Below are 24,598 nucleotides of genomic sequence, written 5' to 3' on the forward strand. Positions count from 1 at the left end.
GTCTAACCCAAACTTCAGACACCAAACATGTCTTGGCTGTTCGGTATAAAAGGCTCCGTAAACTTGATTTTTGCCCGAACCATCACTTTAAGGGGTTAAAAGTGCTGTTTCCCTGAAGAGGAAGAGTCCATGCGGATGGAAACGTGAGCTGGCGTGGTATCCTTTGGCACGCAGGCTCAGGCCGGGCTGAGGAGGACAGACAGCAGCTCCAGGCCTGCAGGAGTCCTCTCCACAGTCACACGGCTACAGCGCCTTTTGTTTTGACACGTCAATGTGGACACTGGCACATGATGCATGATATGGCTGATTTGCCATTCTGGATGTCTGACTGTGTTTTTGTCGAGCGCTGCCAGCCACTCGCTGAGAGGAGCAGACTTGGTGTGTTTCACATGAAACTCATTGTGGCCTCTGATTACATCCATCAACACCAACAAAAAAGATGCTTCGATGCTCCAAATAGTCCTCCTGTCAATATATCACAATATCAAATACTTGGGATGGAAAGATTGATCGATTATACACTGATCAGGTATAACATTATGACCACCTCCTTGTTTCTATGCTCAGTGTCCATTTTATCAGCTCCACTTACTATATAGGTGCACTTTGTAGTTCTACAATTACAGACTGTAGTCCATCTGTTTCTCTGCATACTTTGTTAGCCCCCTTTTACCCTGTTCTTCAGTGGTCAGGACCCCCATGGACCCTCACAGAGCAGGTACTATTTGGGTGGTGGATCATTCTCAGCACTGCAGTAACACTGATGTGGTGGTGGTGTGTTAGTATGTGTTGCGCTGGTACGAGTGGATCAGACACAGCAGTGCTGCTGGAGTTTTAAACACCTCAGTGTCACTGCTGGACTGAGAATAGTCCACCAACCAAAAATATCCAGCCAACAGCGTCCTGTGACCACTGATGAAGGACTAGAGGATGACCAACACAAACTGTGCAGCAGCAGATGAGCTATCGTCTCTGACTTTACATCTACAAGGTAGGAGTGTCTAATAGAGTGGACAGTGAGTGGACACAGTGTTTAAAAACTCCAGCAGCACTGCTGTGTCTGATCCACTCGCACCAACACAACACACACTAACAAACCACCACCACATCAGTGTTACTGCAGTGCTGAGAATGATCCACCACCCAAATAGTACTTGCTCTGTGAGGGTCCATGGGGGTCCCGATCACTGAAGAACAGGGTAAAAGGGGGCTAACAAAGTATGCAGAGAAACATATGAATTACAGTCTGTAATTGCAGAACTACACAGTGCTCCTATATATAAGTGCACCTCTAGCGATTTTTGGCCTAAATATGCGATCAAAAATTAGCCGATACACATGGAGTTTGGCTGATAGTGAGAGCCGGTCATTGCAACAAGTTTCGAAGAAAGTCTGACAGGTTTTTTACAATATCTGACTTAAACCAAGCCAAAAGTATAATACCATTTTAACTTTTAACATCATTAATCAGATCCAACACTTTAGACTACATCATCTAACCGAGTTCATCATCCATCCAAGTCATGTAAACATTTAACAAGTTGCTATTTTTGAAAATGATTTAAGGAATATAGTATTTGGTCATTAAGTTGTAAGACCGCATCTATATCACACTCCAATGTTTTGGTTGTTAAACCAATTTAAACCGTAATCTGTTCACATCTATCGAAAACATCTCATTAAATACATCTGAAAACTGAAAAAAGATAATCCTACACCACATAAACCACTAGTAGAGATGACGACACCTTATTCGCTACTTATAAACGGTGAAGTATCTTGATTCATACGTGTCGGGTGCTATTGTGCACCGTTGTCCATAAAGCCTAAACCATGAGGCATAGAATCAACATGGACCCACTTTTATTGCCACTTGTGGCTATATTTTATTATGTAATGTTGTTTTTTTTTCTGGAGGCTATTCAAGTGTGATGTACATAAGATTATAGATGGTGGAATATGTAGTGTATAATGTAAGAATATAGAGAGTGAAGTACATAGTGTATAGTGTACTTACTAATATGTATGTATAAGTAAAGCTATAACTATAGAAGTCTATAGTATAAGGAAGTAGTGCATAGTGCCTGAATTGAGACACAGGGCAACAGTCAAAGAAAAAAAGACAGAGGTACTGAAGTCTCTCGCCCTCTACCCAGCATCCTTCATCCCTCTGGGCAATGGCTGTCATCTTCCTCCTGCTCTCTTACCACAACAAAAGAAGATGGCCTCCTTAATAGCACTGAAATATGAGATTACACAAAAGGAGTTATGTCCACTATAAATAGCAACGTATTTTGCACCAGCTCTGTCCCATCTTTGGACGCTCGGAAGGGTCTATCGAAAAACACCTCAACGTGCTATCTTCACACTCTCCAGAATGAATAATACTTCCTTTTAGGACGCCGCTTTTCTCCTTGGCTGTTGATGAAAATAATGATGGGGCACAAAAAAGTGATAAAGAATGTGATAAAAATTCACACAAAAGCACTGAAAGCGAAAGGGAAGTCGGTAATGCAGTGTGGCTGAGAGAGTGGAGAGGCTGCTGTTTTGACTGGGTGCTTGTCGGGGCCTGTGGGCTTTTAGCTGGTGGAGAGCCGGACGGGACGTTGGCCGAGATTTTTTTTAGGAGCAGGATAATCAGATCTGCCTGCCGCTGTCCGATAGCAAAGTGTGCTCTCACACACACTGCTGTAATCTTCTGCTTCTCCGGGTAATTAAAGGCTTAGGAAGGAGAGTGTCCATAGAATACAGAGGACTGTTTCCGTTACAGGAATACTTTAGTGAAAAATCAAATATGTGCAATTCTCTCTTTATCCACAAATGTAGTTGAAAGGCCAAGATATGTTTGGTGTCCTTTAGCCTGATTAAAATGGGATTAAATCTGCATTGAGTACTGGGGTCATTTCTTCTTTTACAGGTGCTACTCAGTAATTTTATTTCTGTCCAGATCAGCCATGTTAGTGTTTTCCTCACTCCTCTTCTCTAATGTAGACACCCTCTCTGTGATTTTTCCAGGTTGCTTTGCAAAAAAAAGGTTTTTGACCATTTCCACTTGCCAGATTTAGGCCCAATCCCATTTCACCCCTCACCGCTACCACTTAGCCCTTATCCCTCTGTTTTTCACGTTCACACCTAGGGGTAGGGTGTCCTGATTTTTGTTGAGATAGAGGTGTAGGGTGAAGGATTAGGGCTACATGGCCCTCCAAACTGAGGTTTTTCAGAGTCACGCTTCAAGCTGGCTAATAGCTGACTTCAGCTTCCTATCACTGAAGAATTAGGGGTGGGTGATAAGTAATTGTCGCATCCCCCCCTTTAAAAGCATGTGACTCCCTTAAATGTAACTAAAGCCCAGCAGTGAGGTTGCTGAACTTTACCCGCCTACAGAGCAGCACTAGTAGCTGTTAATGAAGTAATGTTGTTTTTATTTGAGGGTCCCATTTCATACGGGAAGATTTCAATCACTACCCCTTATAGCTCAGTTCCAAGTGTTATAGTGGCACTTGAAAACAAGGGGTATGGGTAAAAATAAGAAATGCGATTGGGCCTTAGTCTCCTAGCACACTTGTCCATATTAAACACTTCCCAAATCATTAAACATTGAATGAAGCCTCTCAGTCATTTCTTCAGGCTGTATAGTAGAATTTTGTCTCTATCCTCTCCACACTGGGAGCACATTAGCAGGAGGAGATCAATCAAAACAGCCAGATCGTGCAGGCTGATTAAAAGGGGCAACTGTAAAGGCAGCAACTGTTATAAAACATGCACAGTCAGCAGAAGTTTGATGCACAGGCTCACCTGGGCCGAAGCTCAGGGGCCCCAAGTAAAATCTCTGAGTTTTATTTTTTAAACAGAGATTTATTTATTTTTGCTCCACCCACTTATACCAATTACTATCTTCATATGCGTGTCATACATGCTCGTGACTGTTTGATTGGCTGAATTTAATCAAAATATCAGCTCTGATTCTGATTGGTGGCTGTATCATATGTATTTGACTTGTTAGAACCTACAGCAACAGGTATGAGAGCGGAGCTCAAAAAGAAAAATATGTACCTTATAAGACACTTTTATTAAAACGTTCACTATCTGTTAGTTCAACATCAGCTAGTCCACCAGTCAGCTCCCACAGCCAGAATGCCATTTACCATTAGATGTGGACTTTGAGAGACATTTTAAGAAATTGGACATTATTCCACACAAAAAGAAGAAAAGAGAACAGTAAGCTTTGATCTATGTATCGATACAGTGTAGTGATGTTTATGGTTTTACCCAGTAAACTCTACCACATAACAAGAACCACCACTACATCACGTACTCGTATAATTTTAAAGAATAACACATTTTCAAAGATCAATTTCGATGAATTTTGTGATTTATCAGGTGTCAGCTAACTTCACAAACTCCATCAATTATCCTTAACACAACAAGGATGGAGAGAAGCTACTTTGCATATTGCTGTTGTCGGGAGAAAACCTTTTTGTCGTTTTTCAGTTTTTGACATAATTTGAAAGTACCTGTTACCCTTTACGTTTGTCTAAACTTCATGATGAACGGACCAAAAGAAATGTCCAAATAATGACTTGGAAAATCTCTGGTTCCATTGACTTGCATTAAAAGTGAAGTAGGTTTTGCCTTCTCCTGTAAAGTTACCAGCAAAATCTAAAAGCATCAGTTACTATTAAAGTTTTTAGACTTTAATGACTGTTTGAATATTCGAAAATTCAGACTCGTCTGTAGAAAATAGTATGTCATATAGTGTCAGAAACCACACAGGCAACACTCCTTAAAAAGATGGTTCTTCAAAGGTTCTTTAGAAAAGGGAATGACTGTATTTAGAACCATGTGTTCTATTTATAACTAATTATGCTTAAAATTATTTGCAAGGTGGAATGGTTCTTCAGATTGATTGAGAATATGTTGTATATGGTTCTACATAGCACCAAAAAGGGTTCTTCTATTGGTACGATGTCAAGCTTGTCATTTAACATGTCATTTAATATGTTTTAATGTTTACAGTTCCTTCCACCAAATTCCTTAACAAGCAGCTTGTTGCTACGTCAGAGTAATGAACTCCGCTCACTCGCTGCACAGTCTGCTGTAAGCCACACCTTTTGAAGTTTGGACTGAGCCATAAAACTGCTGCAATATCAAGTTTAGCTCAGTTTTGTCCATTTTTGCCAGATCAGTATTAATGTTGTTTTGTTCCAGCCAGTCTGTAAAGCATCTTACAGCCCATTTAGTTTGGCGAATGGTATTGGGTTCATTTCTGGCTGATTCCACGTTGTTTAGCTGTTCTTCTCTCACAGCTGCCAACTGAAAAGCTGCTCAGTGGTGATGACAGTTTGGGAATTTAGTGTAGTCTCATCTTCAGTCTGACCAAATCGGCTGTCGGTCAAATGTGATCTTAAAAGTATTCATTTTCTGTTTGTGAGCAAAGTAAGAAATAAAAACGTTTAAATGGCTTGAGCGTCTCCTACAGCTGTCAAAGTTGTTGCTAAGCAACGGCTTCTCAGCGGAGTGATACAGTGTTTGTGAACGCTTCTCAACCAATCAGCCTGCGTGCCCGGAACTACCTGTTGTATAAATTTGATATAAAAGATGATTGTGTACATATAAATTTTCAGTATTCTTTTAAACCATATACACACACATAGATCCCATCCCAGAAACCATCCTGATTCCTGTAACATGAAAGGGGCTTTCACTAAACCCCCAACATCACAGAGTAGAGATCTCCATTAACACCCCCCCCATCCTGCCCCCAACACACATACACACACCGACGAGTGCATAGAGCCAAAGCCTTCTTGTGCATGAACATCTCCTACTGCTGCTGAAGCACGTTCTCATGCTGGTACTAACAGCAGCGCTCGCATGCAGTCCAGGTTAACAAATATTCCCGTCTCCTCTCCAAGGTCTTCTCATGAGGGGTTTACTGTCGCCTCTGGTGTGCCCCCCGCCCCATTACCGCATGCACACACACACAGCGCAACACCTCCTATCCCTGCTCTGTTGTTATGTAAAAATATGTGTTGGCTTATGTAATTGAGCACTTACATAATGGAGCGTTCTGAATTACATTTATTGATTTTTAGTATCGCAACAGCTGTGAATGATGTACTGCACTGCAGATATTTAAATGTTTTAAGCAGCCTTCAGAGAAAGGGGAGGCTGTCAGGCCGGGGCGAGAGAACGCAGCCATATTCAGCTGCAGGAATTAGCTACGATAATCTCGTCCCACTAAATATAGACGCAGATGTGGAGTCATTAAAATACATCAGAGAGAGACAGAGAGAGAAAGAGAACAAACACTGAGAAGAGAACATGGCGTCTCCGAGGTGTTTCCTGGATGTCTGCAAACAGGTTGCTTTGAAAAGGAGGCTGAGTTACGAGTCACATTACAGAGGACCAGAGGACCTGTGCAGGTATCAATCCAACTCAATTCAATTTAACTTAATTTAACTCAATTCAATCTGAACTTTGCCTCTTCAGTTTTGCACTGGAGCTATAAGGCTAATGTGGATAAGAAGTAATGGAAGCTTATGTACCTTCGTTATAATCATGCAGACTCGGTACCTGAATCATCACACATGTGCCTTAAACCACAAAAAGTTGAGTTAAATCTCAAACAGGCTTGTTTGTGTGGTTTGGACAAATAGACATTTACATCACATTGCCAAAAAACAGCGCTAGCAGAAACCTGAATTTTATTAATTTTTTAATAAATGTCATGCAGTGTCAGACAAATAAATACAGTATGAGGCAAGTGTGTGATGATTTAGGTAGGGCTGGGCAATATGACAATATGTATGGATATCATGATGAATTATATCACAATACAATATGCTTTTCTGAACACAATTGATATCATTATACGTGAGCATTGACCAACTGCCTGTTTCATTACAAAGAAAGCCAATTTAGTTCAGTTTAACTGGATTTAGTGCAAAACAGTATGTGAAATATTGACTAAAAATCATTGTATTCAGTTTTTGATAGTACATTCTACTTCTACTGGCACTTCTACTTCTTTTTTTTCTCAGTTCCAGCTGATCAGATGACTGAGAAAATAAATATTTTGACATATCGTGTATCGTGACAATTTCTTGAAGTATCGCAATGTGATATTTTTGCCATATCGCCCACCTGTAGATGTAGGTATGTGTAAGACTTTCTACACCAAAGCAACTTTACAGAAATAAGGATGCAGCCCCAAGAAGAACCAATACTCAAAAGGAAACACTCCCTAAGAACATGAAGAAGAACCACTGAGAGGAACCAAGCTTTAAAATAAAAAAAAATCCTTTATAGTGTGAGGCAGAACTACTGAGAGGAACCAAGATTCAAAACTAAAAATTCACTAAGAACCTAAAGAAGAACCACTGAGAGGAACCCATACTCAAAAGAAAACACTCACTACGTAAAAACTCACTAAGAGCATGAAGCAGAACCACTGAGACAAACCGAGACCCTGTAGTGTTATTCATCCTCCAGGTACAAGACTGCAAGTGATATTAACAGAAATTAACAGGAAACTCGGATCAACAGAGTGAAAATAAAACAATAATTAATGTTACAGCTGCACTATTCTCGATTAACCTCTAAATTCCCAGGCTTAGTACCTCCTACAGCTTATGTAGGAGTGAGGAATCAAAGCCTGAACCTGCCAGTAGCTCCTGGTATTATTAAATAGAATTTGTCATTTTTTGGCCCAGAATTGAGATCATGATTCTCATTCACTGCTTTTACAAAGAATAACATGTATACTTAATAGATCCTCGCATTGCATAGTTGGCAGTGTGTGCATAATAGCGAATATAAACTCTTCAAGCTGCTGTATGAACTTGTGGTGTTTCCTTGTGGTGCTGATACCACAGAACAGTAGGTTATTTATCATCATCTTTCTGAAAAAATTCCTAACATGAGAAGAGGAACCTTTTTTGGTACTGACACAACATTTTGATTACACAGGTTAGACAAATGTGTTCTATCCTCTTTGTCAACAAGCGATTATGATTCTGATATTCATATTTAAATTCACTCATGGTTTACCGTAAGTTGTTTCTTCCGCCTGTAGAATCACATTTCACAGAATACTTGAGGGCACATGGCACGATGTCTATGGTCACTAGCAGGGGTTACACTGGGCCAGAGTGCAGATTCTTTATTGGTCACAGTGAATAAAGGAAACAGGGGCACTATTTCTACTTCATATAATAGTCGTCTTGAGTGCAAATGCAGCAGAATCGATGCCATTCTTGATTCAGATTGCATTGAGAAATGAACCAAGATCACAGTTTTAAAGGGCTCAATAATGCAGCCCTAATTAGCGCTATAAGTATGTGTGCATTTGATAAACAGCGGTGAGGGACTGTTGGAGAAAAACGCACCTCAGTCCGTACAGCACCGTGCCGTCAGGATGCAGACGGATCATCCGGTTCTTGACAGTGACGCCGTGGACGAAAGACTTTTTGTCGTTGAGGAAGTAAGTGTCGGGCACCCACAGCTGGTCAGCTACACGGTTGTCCAGCGTCAGGTTTAGAGGAATCTCAGAATAGGAGAGGCGCTTGTCTCGCCATGCTTGCTGGAAGTACATGGTCAGAGTGTAGTCCTGCAAATAGATAAGGAAAAACAGGACATGGCCATTAGGAGCAAAGATGGTCATTAGAAACAATTAAAATGTACAGAGATAGAGCAAATAGGTACATCCCAGTAAGTTATTACACAAAATCGTTATAAATGCATGGCTTGATACCTGAGACATTGTTTTGTGATAGTTTTGTTATAAAGTTTTGGCCTAAAACATAATTTTAATATAAACTATTACTCCAGGATCACTTCCATTGCATCCTCAGCTGAGATCAATGTGTGCAAGATAACATTCTTTTGTAGTTACCAGCCTGTAGCTACAGCAATTCAACACAGCTAACACCAGTGTTAGTTCCCCCTCAAATTCACATCTCCTTTGACAAATCAGGTCAATCCAGGTCCATTCACTGCTCAAATAGCAACACTAAGCAACAATGGAGCAACGGAAAGTGAAAAGGTTCAAAAAAGGTTGTACTGCAGCTGTGCTCACCCATTTGGCGACAAACAGTACAAAAAATTTTTGTTTACTGTTTACTCGAATTGAAAATAATGTTAACCATGGAATCTCAGTTATGCCATGTTATCTTGGGTGAAAACACGTGACCGTTCAGTCTTTTTTGAACCTTTTCACTTTCCGTAGTTCCAGTATTGCTTGGCGTTGTTCAGTGAATGTGCGCGCCTGAAGACCTGGTTTGTCAAAGGGATGTGAATTTGAGGGGAAACTGAATCAGATCCAACACTGCCGCCGAAGCAGAAGAACGCAGGGCGAATGGAAATCGACGTGTCCACAACAAATTACTTGCTACTCTGCTCACCAGTTTATGGGGTTGGACAGCGAGAACTGTGATCTATCGCAGCTCCTCTGATGAAAAACTTTACTCACATAAGCTCTGAGTTTTGCTGACGCAACACCACCAACCCAAACCACACAAAAGGCGTGCAGGGCGGAGAGGTACATACAGGGTGTGGTAAGGAAAAAAACAGTACCCAAAAACTATTTTACCATTATAAACGTGACATATAAAACCTTATAAGACACACTTGTCATTTTGCATGGCAGATAAAATGTGATATTTGTAGTGTAGACATACAGACGTCTGGTTCCTAGTGCTACAATCGTGAACAATTTTGACCCTGTAAATTTCTCTAGAAAGGAGCATTTCACACCAAACCACTCTGAATGATTTTGTTTACATCTGAACTGTTAAATGATAAAAAAGTAATTTTGCAAAATTAGTGGAGTTCCCCTTTAAAACATTAAATTAAGCTGAACAAGGCTGCGGAGAGGCACACGACACTCTGAGAGTTCTACGTGCTCTTCTCTGCTCTCCCAGTGGCAGCACCACAGTATGGTGGCATGCAGTGTTAGGCACAGCGTAACAGGCTGTGTCTATCATGCATTAACATGTTTTCTGTGATCGAATTACATTCAGATTCACTTGACGCCATTAAAGGCCAGGCGTAAACTTCTCTAGGATGCGATCAAGAGATCGGACTGCAATCTCATCACTCAAACCACATTCAGAGGTGGATCTCGACCTTATTCAGCACAAATGTGATCGCAGAGTGTTTTCCACATGCAGTCACATAGGGGGAAACGATGTATGTGTTGATGTGCTGTTTACATGAGAAGGTAAAATCAGATCTAATCTGCTCACACTGGGGACGCATGTTTTTGTAAAGTATGAATGAAATCCAACCAAAGTAAATCCAGATAAAATCCAGACATGAAACATATGTTATTGTAAGGTGTAAACAGCCTCTAAGAGCACCTTACTGCAAACCAATTTTTGATTGAACTAGATGTCAATAAACATGTTGTCTTGTGTTAACTGCTGGTCTGTGGGGCTGTTTGCTTCTGTAGTCTTATAATGGGGCTACACAAGCGGTGCACAAACTGAGACTTTTGTCAGCGCAAGAGGAAAGTTATATTTATTTATTTATTTGTTTGTTTATTTTACCGTTATTTCACCAGGGTAATCAGATTGAGATGAAAAATCTCTTTTGCAAGTCAGCCCTGGACAAGAAGGCAGCACACAAAGCAATCAACAAAGAAACAACACGACCACAACCAACAGGATCAAATCAGGGTCAAAACCAAATTAAAAAGAAGAACAAACAGAACGATACAGCTCTTCAACAATGATCTTAAAACCACTCAAGGAAATAAACAGCTCCAATGTTAAATGCTTCTGCATGTGACATGTGACAACCATTAGAATGTTAATTGTACCAAGACTTGTTTGTTGATATAAAAGCGGACAAATTTATAAAAAACCGAGCAATAATCGCTTTGTAGACAAAGATGATCCAATGCACTGGGACCTGTAGCAGGGGGCAGGGTGACTGAGAGTTTTAAGCCCATGACTCAGGACTGGACACAAAATGTTAATAATATACTTCAGCCATTAGCCTAGATTGGAGCACAAACTTGGTCAAGGCAAAGCAACAGCAAATACACTAAATACATTTTTATTTTTTCATTAATGTAAACTCTAAACTCACTCTGTATATGTGTATATTATATTTATACATATCTTTATTTTTTTTTACCACGTCCTTCTGCACTGTATATGTAAATAATACTGTATTTTGCACTTCTGCTTAGATGCTAACTGCATTTCATTGGCTCTGTACCTGAACTCTGCACAATGACAGTAAAGTTGAATCCAATCTAATCTAATCTAAAGTCATTTTTATTTGGGGGTTAGTTAATTTTGCTGCATTGGGGCCCATACCATCCTAGTAACACCTGTGAAGAAGGCCCTGGTGAACATATGTCCAGCACAAAAGTCTTATTATTGGAATCCTGCATCCAGGTACAATCCAGACATGAAACATATGCTAATGAAAGTAATAAACAGCCCCTGAGAGTACTTTACTGCAAAACAATTGAATTTTAATTAAAAAAAAATATATTAAACGAGATGTCAGTAAACATGTCCTGTGTTAACTTCTGCCAAAATATATAACAAATATTTCTGAAACTTGTGAATTCACTGCTGGCTCCTGTACTTTAGTCTGAAAAGTAGTTTCCTTCTTTAGTTTTACACAGGAACCACAATCATAATCTATCTAATAAAAAAAATCATCACCAGTTTATGTTAATTGCATTCCTAAATCATTACACACTACAGTGATTTATAAATGTGGAGACAGAAATATGAACAGAATTCAGGGGTTAAGATACTGTTTTTAGCTATGTGGCATACCTTCGTCTATTTATATATCTAACAGTATGTCATACAGTGTCAGAGATCACATAAGCAAGTCTGTAGCGAAGCCCGTTGGTTTTAAACGGGCAGATTTTCAGGTCTGAGCTTGGTTCTGAATGTGGCTTGTGTGTGCATGTGTGCGTGTGTGGGAGGGGGCTGTTTCAGGACCCTCTAATTCCTCTGTCTTTAATTCTCTGGCAGTGACCTGAAAGGGGACTGTTAAAGGCGGCGATCGTCTCCTGCCAAAAATACCGCAGTGACGAGCTCCTGTAGGGGGTGAGAGGACAAAAGAGCTCTGCGCTGCACGAGCCTCCGCTGGACCCCAGCTGGCCCACATGTGCACATCCGCAACACAGAGACAACCACTTCAGCATGAACTGGCACGAGCCCGCCCACACACACACACACACTCAACATGTATTTAACATACAGACACGTGAAGTAGTACAAACTGTACAGATACAGAACACATACAGACGCATACCGAGGCAAAGTTAGGGCCCCAGATGAAAGTTGACCAGTAACATAATGCAGCTGTCCACACAAACGCCTTTCAAAGGTGGATGATGAAGTAAGCATTAACATTTTAAAATAACATTTTAACACGAATTGACTGAGTGTGACGTCAACACAATTTTCATTATGGCAGAGGAATGAAGGGAACAGTACAGCAAAGGAGTCATCAAATAACACAAATCTAAATTAATAGCAATAATAAGTACATTTTAGACAAATACACTGCCTAACTACTAATTAACTACATTCAGTTTTACATTTAGGTTCATAAACACAGCATAGATTAATAAACAGGCCAAATCAATTGATGCCAGCTGACTGCTAGCAAATAAACTACAACAACCTCCATGCATTAACTTTCCCATAAAAAACACAGTTCCCTTTTAGAGAAAACTACTGCCCAATTTGAAAGCAGCAGATAGTTGTATGGAAAAGTTTGACCCAGTCCACTGGCATGTTTTCCTGAGTTTCTAAGTGACAATGTTAACACATCATCATCATTACATAAAATCTCCAGATTTTAGTGCACAATTTCTATCTGTCGAGTTTAACATTTTGCAAAAACATAAAAATATGCCATATGTTTTGCACAGACATGTTAAACTCAGCAAATACACAGTAGTTGTGCATTAAAATGTGCAGATTTTACCCCCAAACCTTCGCATACGATTGTAGCTATTGATAGTGCAGGAGGAAAAAGGCCTAAGAGGCTGTTTACACCATACAATAACAGGCATTTTCCGTCATCGGATCACATTTCACTTGACTGCATTAAAAGCCAGGTGTAAACTTCTAAAGGATGCAATTGAGAGATCGGATTGTGATCGGATCAGCCAAACCACATTCAGAGGTGGTCAGAGATGGATCTTGACCACAACACATTCAACTCAAGTGCAAACGGAATGTGTTTTCTGCATGTAGTTATATATGCATCTCACGAGTGCAGACTAGGAAACGGAAGTCATTTTTTTACATGTTGGAAGGTAAAATCAGATCATCTGCTCCCACTGGGGACACATTTCCATAAAATGTGTGAACGGAACCCAGCCAAAGTAAATCCGGATACAATCCAGAGAAAACTTGTGTTAATGTAAGGTGTAAACAGCCTCTTACCGCAAACTGATGAAATTTTCTGACAAAAAAAAAGAATTACATTTATCTTGTGTTGAGTGCTGGTGTGTGGGGTTGTTTGTTTCTTTAGTTGTATAATGGAGGTGTGCAGTGAGCATCCAAACTGTTAAACTTTTTGCCAAATTGCACTTTGACCTGTCACAGAAGGGCAGGGTGACTGACAATTTTAAACCCATGACTCAGGACTGGCTACAAAATTCTAATAATATACTTCAACCATTAGCCTACATTAGAGCACAGACTTGGTTGAGTCATAGCAACAGCAAATACACTAAATACATTTTAATTTTAGTCCTAGTTACACCTCTGAAGAGGGCCCTGGAGAACATACATCAAGCTGAGAGTGTTTTCCCAAATTAATTGACATAGGTTTGATTAATAACAAACAGAAGCACACTGATGATGTCATACAGCCTAAAAAATAGTCATTCAATGGAAACGTCCATGTTTGTGTCCCTAGCGTTTACAAATATATTACACTTGACATGTTAGGGTTACAATTTATTTATATTTTTAAATAAAATAATAAGTTATTTTAACAATTACACCTTCTTGAGCCTCAATTTAGCAATATTGGTCTTTAAATCAATTATATCGAATTCCAAGCACCACAGAAGTGCTCGTCCTCATAGTCATGTGTAAAGGGTGAGTGACATATTTTGAGGTAAAAAACATGTTTTTTCTGCAATTTTAACTGCAAAAATCTATACATGACAACAAAATATATGATTTAAATGAAATAAAGAAAACAAATGCCAAATAAATATAAACAAATATATAATGAAAGTTGTTGTCATCAGGAGTCGTGTCACTGGTGTTACTGCATAACAAAAAATCTCTTATTTTAAAATAAAAATCACGCTGATGACATCACTGTACTTCTTTTTACCTATTTTCTGAGGATCTATGAAGAAAAGCACATGGTGAGTCCGCTGAGTCTTTTCAGTTATCAGAGATTTTCTCATTTAGCTCATGATTTCATATGAAGCTTTTAGCTGAAGTCACTGGTGTGACCGACTTTATTCTTGGGTAATTGTGAAAAAATAGAATACAAATGGATTAAATTCTATATTTTATTGGATATTCCATGACTGACAACATGTGGTTTGATGCTCTGTAGCAGCCATTTCGCAAAATACACTTTTTCATTAAAATGTCTCTGGTGTTACCTTTCTTATGTGTAACACCAGTGAGGATCGGTAACACCAGTGACTCCTATGGATAAACAAAAAAGTGGACATTTCTGTAGAATGACCCATATACAGCCTATACATTTGTCAGTATCACGCACTGCAGAGTTTTTTAATACTAGTTAAATCCTTTATCTTTATCTCAACAGCAAATGGTAAATATAAGAAAACATGCACCCAAGTTCAATCTTTGGCACTAGGTTGGCAAGTTATAACACAACATACTTACACAAAGAGAACAGCTGGTGGAATAAAGAGCTCATTACCAGAACCTATACTGAATTCAGGTGCTCATAAGAATTATGTATGTACCAGATGGTTAACTACATGTTTAGCAAAAAGGGTTCTACATAGCGGAACCCTTTTTGGTGCTATAGAACCATTTTTTAAAGATTCTTTACAAACCCATACACAACTGGTTTCAATCAAGAACATTAAGAACTGTGCAAAGAATCGGTTAAACATTTAAATGGTTCTTTGAGTGTTCATGGTTTCATATATAGTGAGGTCCTTTACTAAAGAACGCTTAAAGAACCCCTTTTGGTAAGATGGTACTCCGTTGGGGCGCTTTTGGAAAAGTACGCCCACCACATGCAAAAATAAAGCATGGAAGTCTGGAGAAAACATATCCTGCTTTTTCTTTGCTATTTTAAAGTACACAGATCACACAGAAGCTCCTCAGGTATTCAGGAGAGTGTTGAGGGGGAGCCCTGAGGGGTCTTCTGCTTAAACGTTTAGATCTGTAAGCAGTGTTCATATATGGAGACAAAGCGCTTCAACAGCCCTTTTTGGATTCACCTTGGTTGTGATGTCATGTATACATTTACTCATGACTGCATACTTAGTTTACTGCAGTTTGGCCCCGCCTACTGCAGACAGTCTACAGTAGAGTTACTGGAGTAGAAGATGTGGGAAAATGATTAAACGTTGTGCTGTTCCTGGCTGTTGGGCAGCAAATGGATTTGGAGTTCCAAAAGAAGTAGCTGAAGTTTTTTTTTAACTGAACTTAACATTTTGTTCCTTACATTTCAACAGAGACCCAATCAGAGCAGAGATAATTCACATACAGTGCTGTGCAAAAGTTTTAGACACCTGAGAAAATGTGATTTACAAAGGTATTTGTCTGGTCAGTAACTGTTTATTTGCACTAATACACTAATACTAAAATAAATACAATTAATATTAATACAATAAGTCATTTTATGTATGTTAATGTGGTATTCTCACCATTTCCAAAACCTCTCAATCTGGCAGCATAGCACTATTTGTAAGTTTTCATCTAATATATATGGCTTGGCTAATCAGTGCTTTATTATGTTGAATTGGGAGTGCTGGTGATGGAATCGACCAATTCCATGGGATGACTGGCGGAATCGAGGAGATGTCTGGAACCAAACTATCTCACAACATATTAAATACATTACTAGAAATAAAAACTCTTGTTACTTTTTGCTGTATTTATGTTTACTTGCAAGTATTCGAATGATATATAGAGATTTTCCAAGCAAAACCACACTTATTACTAAGATTAATGGCTTTAAATAATGTGATTAGGAGCCTAAGACTTTTGCACAGTACTATATATCACACATAATGGATAAAAAGGTCATGTAAAAATGATTTATGGTTTGTTTTTTGTGCGTAAAAGCCAGCACGTTATAAGTCGACTCATGTAGAATATGAGGCCTTTAATGTAAATACGTAAGTATGTGAATGCTTAATGAAAAGCCCACACACCACCCGCTCGGAGACGCCACAGCTTTCCCTTTATAGACGCTGGTTGAGTCAAGCTCGCGGAGACGGCAGAGAACACTTGCTCTCATCACTTCGCAGAGAGTGATAGGAGTGTATCCACCTCCGCGTGCAGCACTCAAACTCGACTCCCCTGGGGCCGGGCAGCTGCAGCCTGGGGGCAACACGCTCTCTCCTGCCTCCACTTACTCTCTACAGGATCCACACACCTCCCTCCCCCACACACAGCACACTCCGTACCACCTGAACACGCAGCTTGGAATACGCTGCTCGACCATCAGCTGAAACTGAGAGGAGCTGCTTTGCCATTCCATCAAGTCTCTGCTATCTGCTACGTAAACTGCTACCACAATACTTAAATATTAAAGGTCCCATATTGTGGAAAAGCTTTTGTGGTATCAAAGAGTTTGATGTAGTACTGAAATGTTGTTAAAGTTTCAAAGCCCACCATCATCTCCCCAGTTTATATGTGGAAAATATATATGTTTCCATATCGCTGCTGTCAGAAAAAAAAACTTGTATCTCCAAAATGGTAACTTTACAGGAGAAGGAAAAAACATGCTTTACTTTTAGTGTAAGTCAGTGGAACCAGACTTTTTTCACAAATCATTTTAGGCCGTTTCTTTTGGGCCAATCATCATGAAATTTATACACAATGTAAACATGTATTTTCAAATTATGTCAAAAACTGAATAACGACAAAAATGGAGATATGAATGATATAATTTTGGTCTCAAAACAGCCATACATGGATACTAAGCTGCCAAAACTGCCTGTTTTAAAAGGACTGTTTTTATGATGTCATTAAAAAATCAACACATTTACACATTTCTACGGAGCCCTGCTGGTGAGTGAGTGGCCACAACTTAATAAGGCGTGGAAACAAGAAAATTAAGTCATGACCATGGCTGAATAAGGCATGATCTCGTTCCCACGCCCTCACTAAGTCGTGGCCATGACTTAATTATCTTGTTTCTGTACCTTACTAAGTACTGGCCATGTTATATTAATGCATGGGAACAAGATCCTAATACATGGTCAGGACTTGGTAAGGGCATGGAAACAAGATAATGCCTTATTATTGTTATATTATACGCATTATTTTTATTTATACAGTATGTCACCAGCAGGGCTGTGTATATATCCACCTATTCAGCCTACAGCAGTTTAGCTCCACACACCCACACTGACATTATAAGCAGTGTTTCAGCTTTGACTGCTTTCTTAAAGGCACAGTACAGGGCAGCCAATCAGAACAGAGCTTAGACTTAAAGGCACACTAACAAAAACAGCCTGTTTAATTCTAAGGGATAAGAAGAGGCTGGAAAATGGCCATTTAGAAATGAATTATGACCATTTTTGGTACATAAAAACATACACACATCATAAGTGGACCTCAAGGGAAAAAATAAAATAACAATAGTAAGAAAAATGAAGGATATAAACCATTTTAAAGAAATGGTTGGGTAAGAAATGTGGTGTCTGTCACTATATGACACACTGTGGGGACCCTAAGTGTCACCCTACATGCCCCCCCCCCTCCCATTCCAATCATACTATTTTGTATGCAATAACACAAAACAAATTTATACTTATAAATAATTAGTTAATATCTTTATTAAAAAGTGGGAAACATGAAATCTGCACTTGTTTGACAAATGATATTTAATACATTTTTAAAGACATTTAAACATACTGAGGCTCCCCTGGTGCCTTGGAGACCCTAAGCAACAGTTTATACTGCTCATAAATGGCCTTATCTATAATCAAGCAAACACAAGAGGGTGGCTTGCTGTTTATGCCTGCATCCAAATCAAACCTATGATATTACTAGCAATACCACACAAACTCAAATGCTCTGTTGTTTTAGTTTAACAGAAGAAAAGCTATGTTCACCTTACCAGGTTGAAGTGGCACAAATCTGATTTTTTGCCCTGATGTGACTCAGGTCTGATGATTTCAAGGCTTTGTGGACATACAAATCTGATCTTTTCAGATCAGATCCGAGCCACTTTCATATGTGGTCCTAGATCAGATACGTATCCAATCCATGGCCCTGCGACCTTAATGTGACGCTCAGATCGGAATTTATGCGCTTTTTTCCACTGCGCGTGCGCCATCATTCAGCGTTACCATGGCAGCAGCGCCGAACAGAAGTTAAAACCTGTAAAAGGTGGAAAAGCAGCTCATCTCACCTTTTTCACCTTCATCTTGCTCTAATAATGAAGCTGAGAGCTGATCAGAGTTAATGATCTTCACAGCGAAGCTTGTTCTGCTCGTTAGTCTGTTTGCTGATGACTCACGTGATTCATTCACGTGACGTTACTGAGTAGGCTGTGTGCATAAGGGTCATTTCAGGACGCCTGTTCGTTCACATAACGAATTTGAGTCACTTACCTAAACCAGTGTGAACCATCGAGTCACAGAGATCGGATTTGAGCAACAAATCTGACTTGAGCAATGAGGCTTGTAATGTGAACGTAGCCAAAATGTTAAAGCAAAGAATCTCTAAACATTGTATCGAATGAGCTTCTATATTGACAATTTCGTCCAGCAAAAATATCTTTGTCACACGGACTGCAGGTCAGATATCATCTTATAGAAGCTATTCTCTTTGTCTGTTTTCTGTTTTCGTATGTGCCAAAGTAATAACATATTAACAGTGAGCTGCTGCATAAAAAGAATCAGCAAAAGGATACAGGATACATACTGTCATCACAAATAGCAGCGCAGAGTAGAACACTTCTCGACCAATCAGACTGTGTCATTGGAAGTACTTGTTGTGGAGCTAAAGTAGTAGCAGCCACCTTAAAGTCCGGATTTAGCCTGTACTGTGCATTTTTGGGGTCCCATGTGGAAAAGAAACACACAGGCATGTATCTTCATATATGTGAGATTCATTTCAAATAAACTGTTCCATCCCAAAATGCATCACAAACACTGAAGTGCATTTAGAAAAAATAAATCTTTGGTCATTTTCATACATTTGCATGTTTATTCGATAAATACTCTTTTTCGGAGTGGGGTAAGGGAAAAGTTGTGCAAGTTGTATGTAAATTTGATTTTCCGCCGAACTGTTCCTTTAGTGGAGGATGAAAAACAACAGAATGCAGCGCCATGCGTATGCGCATTTCTGATGACTTTTAATACTTCTACATGCACGCCTTTCCGCCTCCGTTCATTTTTACAACCCGGGGTTCACCAGGGAGCAAATCTAAAACAGAAACAGCGAGAAAATTACACATACCATATGCCATGCAACTGTTATTAACTACAGAATACGAATACAGAAATAAATAAACCTGCCACGCTGGAGAATAAAACAGAAACAGGGAACGGCGCCGAAGAGCGGTGCTTTTTCTTCAGCGGTTGGGGAAACAGAGGCCGAATATAGTTGTTGTTCTCTGTGTTTTGTTTGCGAGTGCAGATGCCGCGCTGGCGAACACCTGGGTCTGGAACTTGCCTCCTGGCTTTGGTGCAGAATGGCTGAATAATTACTCTGGTCACAGATGGTAGCAGATGCCTCTTTGGGCTCTGTTTACTCTCCTTTGACATCAATGGATTCCAAACAGGGGTGCAAACACACAAAGTCTGCAGGCTTACGTACAAATGAGTGGATTTGGCCTCCATTTTTCCCCCTCTCCTCTTTGACCAGCAGAGTTATGCAAGGAGTCGGACACGAGCGCAGAAATTTCTACCATCTGCTACTATCAGCAGGGCGTTCCTCATTTAAGACAGATGACTAAGGCCTTTGTGAGTTTAGGACAAAAGGACTGGTTTTTACAAACCTGATATGGCGATATAAGTACTTAACTTTGGATAGTTTACATCACATTTTGGTGATGAAGACTTCCACTCAGTGGCCACTTTATCAGAAACACCTATACTGTACTTCCAGTCACTGGCCACTTTATTAGAAACACCTACCTTGTACTTCCACTCACTGGCCACTTTATCAGAAACACCTATATTGTACTTCTAGTCACTGGCCACTTTATTAGAAACACCCAGCTTGTACTTCCACTCACTGGCCACTTTATTAGAAACATGTACCTTGTACTTCTACTCACTGGCCACTTTATCAGAAATACATACCTGATGCATAATTTATTAGCCAGCCTCTACTTCATTTAACATTGGTCAGTTTCTGACGACAGGACTGCTGTTGTCCAGATTTTAATAATATTATTTAAAATTTGGGTGGCGGGTCATTCTTAGCAGAGCAGCGACACTGACATGGTAGTGTTTGTGGAGCTGGTATAAGTGTATCAGATTAAGAGTGACTACCTAAAAATATCCAGCCAAAATATCAAGAGTAGCTCTGTGGACAGAAACTGACCATTGATGAAAGACTAGAGGATGGCCAACACAAGCTGTACATGGACAGATAGACTATAGTCTGTGATTGTGCTATGGCTGTCACTGTCCACTGTATTCATAACTGAGTTATTCTGATGATTTTTGAGTAATCAGGGTTGTTTTAAAATGTCAAATACTAGAAATGGACTTAACAACTAACCACTTATACATTTCAAAGCTTTCAAATTATTTTACTAAAAAATAAAATAATTAGGAAGCCTTTAAAATACCTTATTAAAAATATGTAAAAACACTGGCAGAAGATGCATAATAATGAGTGTTTTCATTAGGCTCTGTTTCCTAATGTAAGAAAGAAGAATTTACATATGTAGATTGATTTAAATGGGTGACTAATTATTGTAGAATTGTCAAAACTTTAATCAATTTTTAGATGTGAAGCACCTCATGGACCTGGCCTGTAACTCATTAACTCACTCACTTACTCACTCACTCATGTTTAGCAGGCTGAAGATTCTCCACAGGGGGGTGCTATAAGCACTCAGCACTCAGCTTTTGGTACTTCGTAAGAGCAGTGCTTCACATCAGTGACATTGTCTGACATTGTAATAAATTGACCAAACAAATCTGATCAAATAATCATGACCACCCTAAAACATACACCTACACAGTAGACTTATAAGTTAGGTCTGTCTAATAAAGTGACCGGTCAGTGTATATCGATGCCTCTCCACCAGATGCCCCATTTTGAAAATGCCAGGGCATGAGGGGCAGCCGACAGTCCTGAACGGCATCCCAACACTCAGAGTGCCAAATGCTCGTACGGCCCTCCGGATCAATATCTCAAACTGAGATTGTAACAGAATGACAGTGTAATTTGTCAGGACCCTCCTGTCTAAGACTGACACGCCGCAGGGACGCCTCCATTTAGGGTGTCAGAAACCAAATCCAGTGGCAGTTACACTCGCTGAGCGCACGCCACTTAAACGTAGAGCGCCATGCCATCTCCCCTTCAAAACATTTACTCTTTCAAAAACGCAAATAAGTCATTATTTATTCTCATCTCTGCATGATTCCAGCCAATTAAAGAAATGAAATAAATAAATCAGGGTTTTTTTGGACTATGTGATCTACGAATGTGATAACTAAGGGACTTGGTGGTGGAATCACAGCGTGCAGATATGGCTTAACTCTCTCTCTCTCTCTCTCTCTCTCTCTCTCTCTCGTCCTTTCCCAGTCGAGCTATACTCTGAGCGGCGGCGCTGGACTGGCAGGCTTCATTAATTTGTCACGACAGGAAAACTGTCCGAATGACTGCTTAAGTACATGCCTCTAAATATCAGAGGTTGTAAAGGAGAGGGATGGGGGGTGGGAAGGCAGAAGCCGTTGGTTTTACCCTGGGGTGCGGCTGCATTAGCCCCCAATCCAGCCCCATGGGAGCTTTGGGTTTTACAGCTGCTTTAACACATTCTGATAAAATGGCCTAATTGCCCAAATAGAGATGGCACATTAACAGACTAGCAACAGAAATGCCGTCTCATTATCTCTGATAGTTTTAAAGCTCAAACATGACAGTGCGCTAATGTCAGCTAAGACATGTTGGAAGCTAAATACCTGATGTAAAGTTGAGCTAATTATCTTTTTTTTGCTGCATCAGACAGAAACAGCAGGTGTTTGAAATGAATTCAGAGCCACACAGTCATTTGAAAGAGTACGTTTTATGGAACACTGTTGTTTGACAACTGAATTTCAGGGCTGTTTGTGTTTAGCATGACAGCATTAATAAGAAATCAGACTACAAAATTAAACTTTCCAGATCATGTTAAAATGTAAAAAACAACAGCAACGAAAATGTAGTCTGAACAAAACCTCATAAACCTCATAAAGTCAAAGGTCCTGTTGTTCAGTCCACATTTCATTTCTTCCATATTAGTTTTATAGTAGATAACACTAGAGCTAAGCCTTCAGTTCAGGCCATAAATGCCATAAATTCAGTCAAAAAACAACAAAAAAAACCCATCTCTACTATAATGCTAATGCTTGCGGGTACTATTTTTAATAGTACCCTAAACTATACACTATACTATATGGTATACACTAAAGGCAAAAGTATGTGCACACTTGACCATCCCACCCATCCAACCATGGGCATTAATAAGCAGTTGGCCCCAATTGCAGCTATTACAGCCTCAACTCTTCTCGAAAGCCCTTCCACAAGATTTTGGAGTGGGAATTTGAGCTCATTCAGTCAAAAGAGCATTTATGAGGTCAGACACTGATGTTGGACAAAAGGGCCTGGCTCACAGTTCCAATTCATCCCAAAGGTGTTCAGTGGGGCTGAGGTCAGGGCTCTGTGTAGGCCACTGGAGTTCCTCCACGCCAAACCATGTCTTTATGGAGCTCACTTGGTGCACTGGGGCTCAGTCATGTTGGAACAGGAAAGGGCCTTCCCTAAACTGCTGCCACAAATACTGTATCCTGAAAAACAGCCCCAGCCCATTATCCCTCCACCTCCAAACTTTACAGTGGCACTATGCGTTGCAGTAGGTAGCATTTTTCTGGTAACCACCAAATCCAAAATTCTAGCAGGGCAAACATTCCACAAACTGGCTTGTGGCAAACATGGCATCTTATGAAAGTGCCAGGTCTAAAATCACTGAGATCTTTAGTATGACCTATTCCAATACCAGTGTTTATCTAGAGAGACTGCATGGCTATGCGCTTGATTTTATACACCTGTTAGTAATGGGTGTGGCCAAAACACCTCGACTCAATAATTAGGAGGGGTGTCAACTCATACAGTGTATGTCTGCACTGAGTGCTGTCTAACAACTGACTCAAACCTGTTTAGGCTGCTGTTGGTATTCACAGTCAGTGACATATCTAGAACATCCAGAAGGCCTGGAGTAAGCCTTTTGTCATGGAATTGGTCCCACCCACTGGGAATCAAAACTTTACTTGATTGCTAAAATTCCACTGTCACTTCCCAATTATGTTGGTAGGTAATCTAATGTGTAAAGCCTTCTGTCCAGATCCTGAAGTCCTAACCCATGGGAGAGCTAGACTGGCTGTAACTACCTAGATAAAACAGAGGGAATTTTTTTTTATGTTTTGAGAGCTTAACTCTGTTTCTAATGACATGATGGGTGCTACAACAGCACTTGCAGAGTTTAAATACAACAAGCATGAAGATTCAATTAAATAAAAATGAACAAAAAATTAGACATGTATTTTCAGTTCCCAGAAATCGTACGGCTGTTTCTGAAGGCATGCAAGGCCCTAAAGGGGTTCCCCACCTGTAGTTACTGAATAACAAGACTTAAGATTGATAACTGAATGATGAGTCTGCATTTTAAAGAGTTATAAGTGGTGACATTGACACTGTGTATGATTGTGGGATACTATAACAGTATCACTGTCATATTTTCTGCAATAAACCTGGCAGGAAAACTCTTTTAGGGTGTGTTGGACCTTCAAATTCATCTATGTAGCTCTGCAAAACCAACAGCCTGTGTCCTGAATGGCTCTGAAGCTCCAACTGCACTATTTGCACATGCTACACATCATGTAAACTGGCTTACAATAGAGCAGCAAAGTTGCTCTGAGCTCTTATGCAATGTAATGAATATTCCTCACTTATTGCATACAGTGTAACATAAAGCTCATATAAACGTGCAGATTTCATACACACATTAAATGAACGTACACTAAATGATACGAGCGCAAAGGTCATGCAGAGGGCAAAGTCAAGAGAAAAAACAAGACGTCAAAAACAAGAGAATCAATATCTATACGCTCAGAAATGCATCTGAGAGAGACGAGCCATCTTAAACCTCACGTTTTCTGAGAGGAATGGTGTTGTCATAGCAACAATAAGTAAAAATAACA

The 24,598-nt window shown here is 39.8% G+C and overlaps 1 protein-coding gene across 2 annotated transcripts in view; it reads right to left on the reverse strand.

The window, feature by feature from the left end:
- Window positions 1-24,598, reverse strand: part of gabrb2a (gamma-aminobutyric acid type A receptor subunit beta2a) — a 77,292-nt gene that overhangs the window by 38,873 nt on the left and 13,821 nt on the right. For both annotated transcript variants that reach the window (XM_036576934.1, XM_036576935.1), the window contains exon 4: window positions 8,391-8,611. In XM_036576934.1, coding sequence (XP_036432827.1) covers window positions 8,391-8,611 — 221 coding nt within the window. The remainder of the gene's footprint in view (window positions 1-8,390; window positions 8,612-24,598) is intronic.

Source organism: Colossoma macropomum, unplaced genomic scaffold (assembly GCF_904425465.1).
Source record: "Colossoma macropomum unplaced genomic scaffold, Colossoma_macropomum, whole genome shotgun sequence".
NCBI classification, from domain to species: Eukaryota; Metazoa; Chordata; class Actinopteri; order Characiformes; family Serrasalmidae; genus Colossoma; species Colossoma macropomum.